The 14,923-nt window shown below is 33.0% G+C and overlaps 2 protein-coding genes across 2 annotated transcripts; both read left to right on the forward strand.

Annotated features, from left to right (window-relative positions):
* Positions 1-6,909: 6,909 nt before the first annotated feature.
* Positions 6,910-9,407, forward strand: LOC123224947 (serine/threonine-protein kinase AGC1-7-like). The gene is made up of 2 exons (XM_044648739.1): positions 6,910-7,658; positions 8,534-9,407. Exons 1-2 carry the CDS (start codon positions 7,180-7,182, stop codon positions 9,405-9,407), a joined length of 1,353 nt encoding a protein of 450 aa, XP_044504674.1. The 5' UTR covers positions 6,910-7,179.
* A 1,930-nt stretch (positions 9,408-11,337) lies between these two features.
* Positions 11,338-13,747, forward strand: LOC123226412 (aspartic proteinase NANA, chloroplast-like). The gene is made up of 2 exons (XM_044650930.1): positions 11,338-12,143; positions 12,752-13,747. Exons 1-2 carry the CDS (start codon positions 11,542-11,544, stop codon positions 13,572-13,574), a joined length of 1,425 nt encoding a protein of 474 aa, XP_044506865.1. The 5' UTR covers positions 11,338-11,541; the 3' UTR covers positions 13,575-13,747.
* Positions 13,748-14,923: the final 1,176 nt, after the last annotated feature.

The raw sequence follows: 14,923 nt of genomic DNA on the forward strand, positions 1-14,923 counted from the left end.
CAAAGACGACAAGAGAAAAAAAGCAAAACGCTTAAAAGTATATATGAGAGATTCATCTAAAGAAGAGGTTTCCATCGAGACATATAGGGAAGTGCTTGTGAAGTTAAATAGCGAAAGACAAGCCCGATAAGCAATAGAGAATTCACCATCATAATTGAGTGAGAAATTCAATTGATTAAAGATTATAACACAGAAGTCAATCAAGTAACGCGACAAGTATGCAAGACTAAAAAACGAAGCATTACATGAGAAGGATGAGGTTATAAGACTGAATGAGAAGTTGCCATAAAAAATTATTGAAGCTAATAATGTCAAAGATCAGGTTTATGAGGAGTCCAATGCAAATCAACAATTTTTAATTAATGAAGTGCAGAAGCGCAATAATATAAAACCTTAGATTCTAAACTCACTCGAAATGCAAAACTAATTTAATTCATGACTTCATTCTAAATAAAAATAATTTTATAGCATAACATATTCTTATTCTTCCCAAAAGTAATTAAACATAATCATGTCTTATAAATAATAATCCACAATTACATTAAGACTCTTCAATCTCTCAACTCATTTTGAGTTCATTTTATTCAACTCCTCCTAGCTAATCTAAAAACCTTATTCTGTAAAATAAAAGAGACAGGGAGTGAGTTGTCAGCTCGATAAATAAAAATAAACATAATACATAACTTTTTAATAAATAAACGTTGTAAAACTTCTTTATTTTCAAAATAATTAGTCCTAAAGAACAAAAAAAAAAAACAAATAACAAAACTCTTGATATTCTTTACCTATAATGAAAATAAAACATTTCCATAAATTATAAGAAAAACAATGTAAACAAGTTCAAATTCATTATCATAAGAAAAAAACAAACATAAATATTTTATATTCACCAATCCTAAAGACAATCAAGATTCATCATTTGTCATAAGATAATCTTAAAATAATTCATAAACATAACTCATAAATAGAAAACATAAAATTTGTACTTAGCCTTTGTCACATAGTGTCACATATATCCACGGTGACTTGGTCCGATTCTTATTCATATTCATCATAAGCCCACAAATTTTTCATAATTCATATTCTTATTCGTGTTGGTTTGCCAATCCTTTATCGTATTCATATACGTAATAGGTCTACAAACCCTTCATCATATTCATGTTCATGTTCATATTCATAATTGGTCTACAGACCTTTTATCATTCAACATATGTCTCTGGATGCTTTATGATCTGGTCATATTTATCGATTTATAAATTCGTCAATTTTCTTATCATAGTATGGATATTTGGCAAAAACAATCTTATAAAACTTGTTTTTCTAGCAAATCTTTATCTTTAAAAAATATTCAAAAATTTTTATTCAAGAAACTCATTCAAATACTTTCGTCTTGGCAACCATATAATATAGCATAAGTTTTCCTTCCATAGAAAATATCAAAACACTTTTCAAAAGTATTTTAGACTAAAAAAAGATTATATACTTCTAGCATATATTCATAAAATAAAATCATAATATAATTTATCAATCTTAATAAAAAGAATTTTATAGCATAAATAATCATATAAACATTTTCCATATAAAACAAAAATCATTACATATTATGTAATACTTACTTCAACAATTTCTAACTACGCCTTTAATCATCCAACGAAATATCAATATCTTCACGTTATCCTAGTAATCATAATTCAAACTTAATACTATCAAATCTTAATCTTAAAAGTATCCACTAATAGCCTATAAACTTTACAAATCACCATCCTAGTGTTAAATCATACTAAACTCCATTAAAACCAACTATGCATATACAAACTCTTCACTGGATAGTTATAGATACAAGAATTTTTAATAAATTAATCACTCATCGTAAATTTGCAAAATTTACAGAAATTAAAGTGGACATGTAATAAAATATTCATAAAAAGTTTCAAATGAAACGAAGTTAAATTTCACTTTCAAAACGTTCAATAAAGAGAGGGCATCAACACTGTCAAGGAAACTAGATCTTTACTAGCTAACCCTTATTACTTGGTTTTTAAAAATTTCTATAGGCATTGAAACTTTTTGAAATTTGGGCATAAATGACTAGGCATATAATAAAATTTGCAGAAAAATCTTTAGATAAAATTGAGTTCAAATATTTTATCAAAATGTTTAAGAAATTCAGATCATCAAATTGCCCAGAATGCAATTTTTTTATTGAATAGTCATTGCTCTAAGTTTTTTAATAAATTCTATAATCATCAAAAATTTATGAAAATTTGATATAATTGAAAATACATGTTATAAAATTTCCAGAAAAATTTTCGATTGCAAACAAAATAAATTTCCTCATCAAAACATTTAATAAAGATATAATAACAAACTGTCCAGAATTTTCAGTTTCTAATATGCACAAACACAAGTTTTGACCTAAATATGATTCTAACACACTTTAAATCTAAATAATCAATTATCTGATAGAGAAAATTAAAAACTCAAAATTTAACTTAACTAAATAAAATGAAATTGAAAGTTAAACTTACTCAAATCTCTAGCCTTTTTATTGATTGAAATAACTCTACACCTCCTCCTTTTTCAATTGCCAAGTGTAAAAATAAAAACTAATATTATTGTTTTTCTTATGAGGCCTAAATTCTTGAAAAAACAATTTTATAGCCTATAACAATCTATTCAAGGGGATAAAGACTCTTTTAATTATAATCAATTAATATTTTTCTATCTCCAGATTAATCAAATCATATCTCTTGTTTCTATTAAAAAAAAAATCCATCAAATCCTTAAATCTTCTTTTTTTTTTTTGGTCAAAGAAAATAATTCCTCCAATATATAATTTCCTTAACCTTGCTTTGCAACCATATTTATTTAACCTTAATATCTCCTCATATTTTCTTTATCAAATAGTGGACTTGTTTCCGTTTTCTCTTTATGCAAAAATTGTATATTACAGATAACATGATAATACTTGTATAAGGCAAAGTTGGAAGAACAACATAAAAAGCAAATTGATTTTTATAAGCTTGAGTGTGAACTTTGTGTTATGACAAATGTCTTTAAGGGATATAAAATTTGCTGAATATACAGCATGATGCCTATAAACTGATAAACCACTTTACATGGATCTTATAAGTGGTAAAGGTTTAGTTCTAAGTACTATGAAATTGGAAAAACAACATGTGAAGCTAGAAGAAGATGAAACTTTGAACCATATGCTAACTAAAAAGAAAATTAAGGAGTTTGAAAAAGGATGGATTTCATAACAAAAGGTTTATGAAGATTTTCATCTATCACGAACATATATTAGACTGAAGAAGAAAATTTCAAATTAAAAGGGAGTGTTGAAGATTAATTTGAAGATCTCTAGGTGCATTTCATGTGACACAAGTTCATGAACACATTTTTAAGTGCATCTCATATGACACAAGTTCAATATTTGCACAACTCAAAGTTTAATGTTCATAGCACAAGTTCAATGTTAAGTTATTAATGGCTAATGTATAAGTTCAATGTTAGGTTTATGTATTTAGGATTTTAAAAGTTATCCTTGTACTTATAAATAACTTAGTGATTTTGTATTTGAAGTATAAATGATAATTACAAGTCTTTCTTTCAAATAATTCTCTCTCACACAAAGTCTTTCCCTTATAAAATTACCTCTCCTCTCTAACAGTTTATACATAGTTCTCGGACACTACGCTTACAAATTGCACATCGTGTCCTCAGATACTTGAAGCAAGCACCAAGTCAAGGAATCCTTTTGTCCTCATCTAGTTCCATCTAACTAACTGCCTACAACCACTCTGATTGGGCTAGTTGTCTAAAGATGCATAGGTCCACTACAGGTTATGTTATTTTTCTTGGACATAATCCAATTTCTTGGAAGTCCAAGAAATAACCCACAGTTTCATGTTCTTCTACATAAGTTAAATATTGTTTTATGGCTAATGTTACTAGTGAATTGTTGTGGGTTCAATCCTTATTTTTAGATTTGCAAGTTTGGTTCTCTAGTACAGTGTCTTTAATTTGTAATAATCAAACGACTTTTCATATTGTTACAAACCTGATTTTTCATGAATGCATAAAACACATCAAGATTAACTGTCATTTCATTCAAAATCAATTGTTCACCAAAGAAATATGCACTACGCACATTTCTTATTCTCATCAAGTAGTTGATCTTCTCACCAAAGTGTTAGAAAAAAGTATTTTTCTTCCTCTTCTTAGCAAGTTGGGCATTCGAGATCTTCATACTCCAACTTGAGGGAAAAGTGTTAAGAATATACAGTTGACATATTGAGTTGATATGTCAAATATTTTAATTGATATGGTTGATATGGATTGATATGACCAAATATTTTAATTGATATGGGTTGATGCGATCAAATATTTTAGGTACCTTAAGCATGCTATAAGACCCTTATCCAGTTTTTAATTATTTCATTGTATATTTTTTTATTCCTTATTAGAAATATTTTGGTTGTATATTTTCTTTCATAATATTGGAATACACAAATTGAAAGTTTTATCCAATATTATTTTTTCTCAACACCAATTCATTGTTATCCACCTTCTACATAGCAAGCCAAAAGTAATGACAGATAAAAATAATCAAGGCTATAAAAATATTTAGAAATTAATTAATATGAATTGAGTAGTAGAAAACCACATTTATCGATTGTAGTCGTAGTTTTGCTTTGGTAGAAATAAAGCTCTCCGAAAGCCACCTTCGCCTTGGCCTCTTTATGTACCAAGCAATACGATAGCGATGATATAGTTGGTTGCATCTCCATCACCATTTTTCAAAGAGCAATTATAACACCCTTGGTCTATTAGTCTAACCCACTATCAAGATACTATCTACTTTAGATACACAGTCTATCATGTTTTTGTTTCTAAGCTTTGTAACCCAAAATGCATCTTGATAGTTTGAGAAGCTCACAAGCTATTTAACAAGTCCAATCTTCTCATACCTTGTAACCCAAAACGCGTTTTGATAGTTTGAGAAGCTCACAGGCTATTTAGCTAGTCAAATCTTCTCATCCCTAACAGATGTAGGACACATAGACAAAGTACAGGCAAACCTAACATCTCTCTCGTGTTTTGTCGATATTAGATTTATCTAAGGATATCACATACACCTACAAGATTTGTCTAAGAGTATCACATACACCCCCGTTACAAGACTCAATATCTTTGTTGAGGTTTGTCTTACTATCACTCAAGAGGAGAGGCAAAACCGCTCTGATACTATTTATAATATCTCTAGTCTAATAATCTAACCTATTATCAAGATATTGTCTACTCTGGACACACAGTCTATCATAGTTTTGTTTCTGAGTTTTACAACCCAAAACGCGTCTTAACAATTTAAGAAACTTATAGATTATTTAATCAATCAAATCTTTTTATCCCTAACTGATACAAAATACACAAACAAAGTACAGATAGACCCAACATCTCTCTCATGTTTGTTGATATGAGATTTACCTAAAGGTATCACAATAATGTTACATGCACAAATAATGATATATCAATATGTGATTATGTAGTTTTAAATTAGAAATAATCTAACATCCAATTACAAATGATATGTCATTGTTTATGCAGAAAGTTGTGCATATAATTTTATTGTTTCTGAAACCCACTATGGAGATCACATTATTATGTTGCTTATAGTAATTTTGTTTAAGAAACTGTTGAAAATATATTACAAAATTAACATAAAATGCTTATTTTAGAATGGGCTTGTTTCACTCAATGGGAAGTCAAAGCAATAAGTTTATACGGGGAAGCAACCAGTAAGATAACAAGTAAAAATGTAGAATTTCAGATGATTTTAACGAAGGGTCGAGGAAACAATAGAGAAAGGTGGTTTTGTTAAGAGAGAGTAAGTAGGTAATTGTTGAGAATGGGAAATAATATAATTGATGGCACGTAACAAAAAAAGGAAGAAAACAGTTAAAACAAACTAGTATTAAAATTGTACAGAGAGGGATAAAAAAAAGGTGATCCATGGAGTTCACCCCGCTTTCATTGCAATATGCCTATGACCATTTCCCTCTCTCTCATTCCAAATTTTCTTCTTCTGTTATAACTTAATCCCTCAAAAGCCAATCAACTTTTGTTGTCCCTTCCCTTTTGTTTTTTTTATTTCTATGCATGGGCCAAAATTTATTACCAACTCATTCCCATTACCCCTCTAACCACTCCACCTCTCTCTTTTGTTTCCTTTTCTTTTCATGAATATTTATTCATTCTTCTTCTACTTCTCAAACAAGCCTTTTTCCTTTTTCTTCCTCAATTTCTGGTTTGTTCTTCTCTCCTTTTTTTTAATGTTTGTCTATTCATGCTTTTCATTTCTGTCTCATCATGTTCTTCATATTCAGTGTTATGAAACATGTTAAACAAACAAACTTTCCAACCTGGACGCTTAATTTGTAATATCAAATGATTAAAATTAATATTAATAATATACATGACGTGCCCCCCACAAACCAATCTTCACCTGCTAATATATTACATGCAATGCAATTCACAGCCATAGGGTTGGGGTTCAGGATATATATTGTTAACATAAATATTAATAATGGAGAAAGCTAAGGTATATGAGAATGGCCTAATGCAGTTTAGAATTGTTCTGTTATTTTGAATCTAGCATACTATTACTTTGATGATACTAACTTGCATATTCCATTTTGACATATTGATCAGGAAAATCTAGTGAGGGGTGTTTTTGTATTGCCCCATCGATGTCATCAAGGCCGATCAACTGGCTCAACTCATCTGAGGTAAGTATTAATTATATGATGTTTTGTTGTTAGAAATTCTGAAGCTTGATTTTGATGTGTAGAAATGAATCATGTAATGTAGTTGGGCTATAAAACAGCACCGGAAGAACTACAGAAAAGGGATGCCGCTGGCAAGAATAGTTCCTTAAATTGGGATGGGAGAGCAAAATTAACTGCGAACTCAGGAGCTGTTGGTTCATTGACAGAATCTGGACATTCAACCGCGATTTCAAAGAGTGTGGATCCTCTTGCCAAATCTACTTCCAAGGCGGATCCTCTTTCAAAGCCTAATACCAATTCATACAATAATCATCAACGCTCCCTGCCAAATCCAGGTAAACCACCAAATTCTGATCAAACAACCACTACTTCAGCAAGAAATTCTGAAATGAAAAGCAATTCCATAACGAGCCATGGACAAGGATGTGGCAATTCCAGTCGTAGTGACAGCATAGAGAGCTCCTGTGCACCTCATAAACCTCATACTGGTGGTGATGTTAGATGGGATGCCATTAATATTATGAAAGCCAAACCTACTCCAATTGATCTCAGCAATTTTCGGCTTCTCAAGCGCCTTGGTTATGGAGACATTGGTAGTGTCTATCTTGTTGAACTCAGAGGAACCAACGCACACTTTGCCATGAAAGTTATGGACAAAGCTTCTCTTGCAAGTAGAAACAAGTTATTGCGAGCACAGACAGAAAGGGAGATTCTTGGACTTTTGGACCACCCATTTTTGCCTACTCTGTATTCTTACTTTGAGACTGATAAATTTTATTGCCTGGTAATGGAATTCTGCAGTGGAGGAAATCTCCATTCCCTTCGACAGAAGCAACAAAACAAGCACTTTACTGAAGAGGCTGCAAGGTTTGTTGCTTATTGTTTCATAGGTTTTGGTAGGTTTATCTTTTATGCATATAACTGCTTTTACAGATACATCAATATCAATCATAACAGAATGCATTTAGAAATCGGTTTGGTGCTTGGTTGCATCGTTAAGGCCATTTCCTATGATTGCCTTGCATGTAATGCTTACCTATTCTTGCAAATGATTGAATTCTCCACTGGTTTTTTCATTCATTTTCTATTTTGTATTCAACTTCTTATATTGAAGAGTGAAGTTATCGATCATTGATCTTAAAGCTCTGTTAATGATCCTACAAGATATGTTTGACGTTTCTTGTTGAGTACTGAAACTTCCTGTCTGCATCTGTCTGCTTTTAGCCGTATTAAGTCCTTTTTTTTTCAACTGCTTTTTTTTACTAAGATAGTTTTTTTATCTTTTTCTGCTCCTCTCTTCAAATTGAGAGAAACAAGCCCTTATCCCCCATATGTCAATATTTAAAGTACCATCATTACGCTGGACGTCTTTACAATGAAGCCTTTTTTCATCTGGCCTTTTGGGCTGCTCAGTTTGGTTTCACCGTTCAACAATTTCTGCTGCTTAATTTTGCTTCTTGTATTTGTCTTGGCAAGACTTACTAAATGAATACACCGTCAAGAACTCAATAGATTTACCATTCATCCCCTTGTAGAATTACCATTAAACTGTCCAGGATGCTCTAACTATCATTGTAATTAATTAAACCCGTACATTCTCAGTTCAGCATATGGGAATATTTTCCCACATACGAATGACTTTTTGCTATTAATTCCATATTCTAGTGGATTTATGTTTTTCTGCAAAGATTAACTAGATGGGGAAAGGATGCCTTATTTCTTCATTATCTCTCCTTTTACAGGTTTTATGCATCAGAGGTGCTACTGGCTCTTGAGTATCTACACATGCTAGGCATCGTGTATAGAGATTTAAAGCCAGAGAATGTGCTAGTAAGAGATGAGGGACATATCATGCTTTCAGATTTTGATCTATCACTTCGTTGCTCTGTCAGTCCCACGCTAGTCAAATCCTCATCTGTACATGTCAACAATGGTACTTCTGGTTCTGGAGCAATTCTAAATGATGAGCATGCAGTGCATGGTTGCACGCAGCCATCAACTTCTTTTTTCCCACGTATTTTGCCTTCCAAAAAGAACCGCAAAACTAAATCAGATTTTGGTAGCTTGGTTGGAGGTGCCCTCCCAGAACTGATGGCAGAACCTACGAACGTACGGTCCATGTCATTTGTTGGTACGCATGAATATTTAGCCCCTGAGATTATCCGTGGAGAGGGTCATGGAAGTGCAGTGGACTGGTGGACATTTGGTATCTTCTTATATGAACTGTTACATGGCACAACTCCCTTCAAGGGACAAGGAAACCGCGCAACCCTGTTTAATGTTGTAGGGCAGCCATTGAGATTTCCAGAAAGTCCGCAAGTGAGTTTTGTGGCTCGAGATCTTATAAGAGGACTTTTAGTGAAAGAACCACATAATAGAATTGCCTATAAAAGAGGTGCTACAGAAATAAAACAGCACCCATTTTTTGAGGGAGTCAACTGGGCTCTAGTGAGAAGTGCAATGCCTCCCCATATACCTGAACGTGTAGACTTTTCATTATTTGCAGCAAAAGAGTCTGCTCCTGGAGCTGCAGCCAAGAAGGTGGCACCAGAAGCTGTAGCTGATAAAGACTATGGAAGTCCTAAAGATTCTTATGTAGAATTTGAGTATTTCTAGAATTTGGATAAAAAATTGTGCTTCTTTTACTTGTGTACAAACAACTATAAGGGAATCCTAATAAGACACTTTAATGGAAGGCGATCATAGATCATGTTACCAAAATTCATTTATTCATTTTTTAGGTGAGAAAGAATAAATTTTGTATATGTAGGAATGGAACATTTTCCCCTTTTTTTTAATATTTTAATATTTTAAATCATATAGATTGTTAAATTTGCTTTGAACAAATATAAGCCCAATACAAATGCCAACTTTTGAACCTCTCTCTCAAGTCTCAAGTAATGTTAAATATGCAGATGGCACTTTAGGCTGATATTGTTTGCAGCCCTTAAAGGGATTGAAGGCACAATACAAATAATGAATAGAAATCTGGGACAGTTTTGCTTTGCTTTCACTCAATGTTGCGTAGCTTAAGATGGTGTCAATTGTTTGATGGTTGACAATTTCTCTGGAGCTTTCGGGCAGACTTGGTTGCTGAAGAAAGCAAAAGAGTGCAAGCAATAGAGACATGAATTGTGAATGCTATTATTAGCCCCTGACTCTATCAAAATCCTTATCTGATAGACTCAGCAACAGTCGTCTCACATAATCCTCAATCTTAACTTGCAATCTTCTCAATAAAAAAATGAGGATTCAAGAACAAGAACAATGGATAAAAGTCAATCAGTCTTGAGGGCAAGTTACGCAGCAGAAAAGGGTCCAGGATTTCTGCTACAAACTCAATTAATCATCATCATTTCTAGCTGTTTTCAATTTCTTTTCTTGATTTGAAACATCAACCAGACAGTCTTTATACATATGTTACCACTATAAGCTTTATGGATTTATCATGTCTCTAACTTTCACATTTGTGGACTTGGACTAGTATTAGTTTACATACTTAATGGAATAATATTCTCAAACATATTATTGTTATAGAATTGACGTACTTCTTATGTACTACAACTAATTAAGCTATATTTATAGACATAGCCATCTGATTCTGTCCATATATATATGAAACAGAAATATTTTACCTGTTCCACATTGGATCCTTGCAACATAACTATATCAGCTAAATGATATTCATATCCTCATATTTATGTATCCAGACAGCTGAAATTATATCCAAGCACCTTTCTTACAAATAATCCTTGAGTGCTAGAGATTTATTGTTAGTTCTAGATATCTTTGTTAATTTTTTGGATGGTTTTGATTTGTATATGTACCGAAAAGTCCAGTCATGAACCGCGTGCAACCTGACTCTTGAATCAATCGATTTCATCCTATTTGTCTTTTTCCATCTTGTAAAGGAAGGCTTTTCTACTTTGAGTCGGCCAATATTTCTTCAATAAGGAAGTCAAATACGAAATATACAAATAAATCAACGACAGGATAGAGTAATATGCAGTAAACTTACATATAATAATACTAATCACCTGATGAAATGCATGGTAAAAGTTGAATTCAGTTGCAGCCAGCTGGGCATGTTGAGTAATCACACTTTGTGAAAGACATATTTTTCTCTTTGGTGCACGTTTGCTGTAGTTATTTTCTTTATTCTTCAGGTTTTTCTAAGGCCTTGATTGTATGAATCTGGGAATGCATCAATTACACAAGTTACATCAAATACAAATATAAACTACTGTTTCTGAAAATATAAGATATGGGGGTTCTCATATTCATGGGCGGCAGCAGCCCCCAACTATATTTGTTTCATGTCAAGACTCTTTTACAAGCATAGACCCTTTTTTTTTGGCTTATACTATTACTTTAAGGCATGATTTACAGATTATATGGAACGGCTTGCTTGTTTAATTTCACAAATCCCAATCATTAACATGCCTAAGCGTATGTCAAGACAAAATGAATTCAAAATTATTATATAGAGGAGGCTATGAAATCTATCTATATACCATATTTTAATGATATGGATCAGATGAGAAAATTGAAGCCAAAGTCTATTTAGGGAGAGCTCAAATCCAAATAATTGCGCCTCCCATTCGACTTCACAATATCTAAGTTTTCAGTGTGAACCAAATGAACATTTTCCCAACTGCCAAAGTACCTTCAACGCTCCTATTTTAAATTCTTTTTCTCCCTATATATTCAGTTTTCTCATTTTTCTTGCTTGTTGTTGTTCAATAACATCATGGTGAAGGGGAGGCCTTGTGCCCTGTTGATGATCTCTTTGGTTTTTATCATTCAATGTTCTACTTCAGCTTTCGCAAATTCTCATTCATCTTCAATGAGGATGGAGTTGATACATCGTCATGCTCTTTATCTAAATACAAGGCCTAAAACTCAACTTGAGCTGATGAAGGACCTTTTCCACAGTGACATTATCCGCCAAAAGATGATTGCTCATAAACGCCGCCTGAGTCTAAGTCCAATAAGAGATGCTTTGGAAACAACTAACACTAGTAGTACTGCCATTGAAATGCCATTGCGTGCTGGTAGAGACTGTGGAACAGGCGTGTACTTTGTTCAAATGAAAGTCGGAACACCAGCACAAAAGTTTACCCTGGTTGTTGACACAGGAAGTGAGTTGACATGGGTGAATTGTCGATACAAATGTGGTGCCGATTGTACCACAAAGGGAAGATTAGACAAAAGGAGAGTGTTTAAGGCAGATTTCTCCTCTTCCTTTAAAACAGTTGCTTGCTTTTCTCATATGTGTAAGATTGAGTTAATGAATCTTTTCTCTCTCACACGTTGCCCCATGCCCTCCAATCCCTGTGCCTATGATTTCAGGTATCTTCATTTTCTGAACTTTCATAATCAAGATTTTGACTTTCAAATTGCAAGCTAAATGTTAAGACTGTGACGTAATTAAGTTTTAAGACCATTTATGAGGTTGGGTTACAAGGTTGAGGTTTTTCCAGGTATGTCCAGTGAGGGGGAATTGGTTCGGGTAATTGAAAAAGTGTCATTATCATTTAATAAATAGAAATGGTTGCTTGTGATATTTGCTTTATCAATGATATTCATGTTAGTAAATGTCAGTCTCAGCCTAAATTGTAGTTTGGTTTTGGATGAAGACAAAGAAGAAAAAAATGGAATCAGAGAAATCTGACGGCCAAGTCTCAGCCATTCACATGAAATTGTTAGTTAATGTGCTGCTGATAAAGAAACAACTGTGCTTACCAACATCTAGCAATACATATAAATGGCTATTAATGTTAGTCCCTTTTAGCTTCTGTGTCATTAATGCGACCTTCCAACAAAGACACTTCACAGCTCTCCCTCTTTAAATGATAAATCTGAATGCGTTTGAAAGCTTTGATAAAAGGAAGATACAAACTTTACGATTATGCAACAACTGGATTTTTTTCTAAATTTGTAATGTTCTCTGCTCTCAGGTATGTAGATGGGTCAGAAGCAATGGGAATTTTTGCCATGGAAACAGTCACTCTAGGCCTTGCAAATGGTCAGAAGTTGAGACTAAAAAATGTGTTAATTGGTTGCAGCGACTCTTTCCAGGGCCAGAGCTTTGTGAAAGCTGATGGTGTAATGGGGTTAGCGTATGGCAAGTACACTTTTGCTAAAACGGCCTCCGAAATTTTTTATGGCAAGTTCTCCTACTGCCTGGTTGATCACCTAAGTCACAAAAACGTTTCAAATTATATCATCTTTGGGAGCAACAATAATGAATCATCATCTATATTGGGGAAAAAAAGATACACCAAGCTGCAGCTTGGTTTGCTCAGTCCATTTTATGCTGTAAATGTTATAGGCATGTCCATTGGTGGGGTGATGTTGAAAATACCAGTTCAAGTATGGGATGCAAACAGTGGTGGTGGTACAATTGTTGATTCTGGTTCAAGCCTAATATTTTTAGCAGAGCCAGCATACAATCCTGTGATGGCTGCATTGCAAATGTCTGTGTCAAAATTCCAAAGATTAGTGCTAAAGGGAGTGCCAATGGACTATTGCTTCAATTCAACAGGATATGATGAGAAATTGGTGCCAAGTTTAGTGATTCACTTTGCAGATGGAGCTAGATTTGAGCCGCACAAAAAGAGTTATATGATTGATGTTGCTGCTGGAGTTAAGTGTGTTGGATTTGTGTCAGTAGCTTGGCCTGGAATTTCTACAATTGGCAACATTCTGCAGCAGAATTATTTGTGGGAATTTGACCTTGCTCAAAGTAAATTGGGTTTTGTTGCCTCCACATGCACCTAGAAAGGAATTTTTTATGTTGAATTTCTCCAACTTATACACATGATCTGTATCTTTATACATACACTGATTTCAACTTTCTGATTGCAACCGGGGTGATGTGAATGCATGTAGATGCTTCTAGTTAGGCAAGCCATGTAATGTATTGTGTCATTATTACTAGAAGAAATGTGGATGACTAGTGCTAATTAATAGTAATTCATTCTTAATCTTCAATTATTAAAACATTCCAAATGACAATTTATAAAATAGTTTATCAAAATCAAAATCTTCTCTGTTCATTAATATAATCATACCAACACTATTCTGACGTGCAAGTCTAACATATCAATAACAGTTGTCGTCTTATAAAGTTTCTATTTTCTATCAATAAACAACAATCTGAATAGTTTTAAGTCTAGAAAACACCACAAACACTCAATCTGAAAGAAGATTTAGGCGACCAGATTGCAGATTGCATGAATTATTATAAGCATATATAGATTTTAAAGTTGAAGGCAGGCAGATGGAGAGAAAATGACTCGAGAATGGTTCATGTTTTGGGTTACAAAAATCAAGGCGACTTCCCCGGTACCTAACGTAGACAACTCTAGTCAGTATTCTGTCGTTTGCATTGAATTTGAACCATTCTCAGTCTAGGCCTTTTGTTAAATGTGCTTCTCCAATTCTTTCATCTACCAACACTTCAGACTTTATCAAGAGCCAAATATTCTGTCTCTGAGGGAAAAACTGTTCACTTTACAATATTTGTCGTGCGCTTGGCTATAACATCAGCCGCCTGTCAAGACGAGTTCTTTTACTGGTGACACTGACACAGGTGATCGTAATTTTAGCTTCGGTCATATCAATGAATCAGGCCCAAAGGGCCTCATGCTGTTCTCAAATGGATAAGATTTTTGGCCATTAGAAATCTAGCTCCAATTATGACTCTGAGTTGTTGAACATTTCTGGGCCTTAGATGTTGCATCATGATCCATTAATCCAAATTATGGTCAAGACATTACCTGTTTTTGTGTTGTACAACTTGATTTGAAAGTTTAAAAGATGATAAGTTATTTAACTAGTTTTATTTAATAATTTTTAAGGTATATAGAATATTTATACATATTTAGTATTTTATATTTTATAATATGAGATTTATCTTGGAGTAAAATATTTACCGTTTACAAGACTTGACACTTTTGTTAAGATTTGTCTTACCTTTTTTAAAGAAGATACGTAAAATGACTATAACATTTTAATCTAATTTGCATAGTGTTATATCTGAGATGTGGGCAATAGGGCATATGGCAGATAGATCCATAACTAAACTTCAATGAACATTCTAATTTTAAATCTAGAAGAACAAGTAA

This window comes from Mangifera indica, chromosome 9 (genome assembly GCF_011075055.1).
Source record: "Mangifera indica cultivar Alphonso chromosome 9, CATAS_Mindica_2.1, whole genome shotgun sequence".
NCBI classification, from domain to species: domain Eukaryota; kingdom Viridiplantae; phylum Streptophyta; class Magnoliopsida; order Sapindales; family Anacardiaceae; genus Mangifera; species Mangifera indica.

Bases quoted from the DNA above. Each gene is read 5' to 3' on its own strand.
- LOC123224947 (XM_044648739.1), top strand. From the start codon at position 7,180: ATGAAAAGCAATTCCATAACGAGCCATGGACAAGGATGTGGCAATTCC. The intron at 7,659-8,533 runs GTTTGTTGCTTA...CTCCTTTTACAG, and splicing joins TTTACTGAAGAGGCTGCAAG to GTTTTATGCATCAGAGGTGC.
- LOC123226412 (XM_044650930.1), top strand. From the start codon at position 11,542: ATGGTGAAGGGGAGGCCTTGTGCCCTGTTGATGATCTCTTTGGTTTTT. The intron at 12,144-12,751 runs GTATCTTCATTT...CTCTGCTCTCAG, and splicing joins CCCTGTGCCTATGATTTCAG to GTATGTAGATGGGTCAGAAG.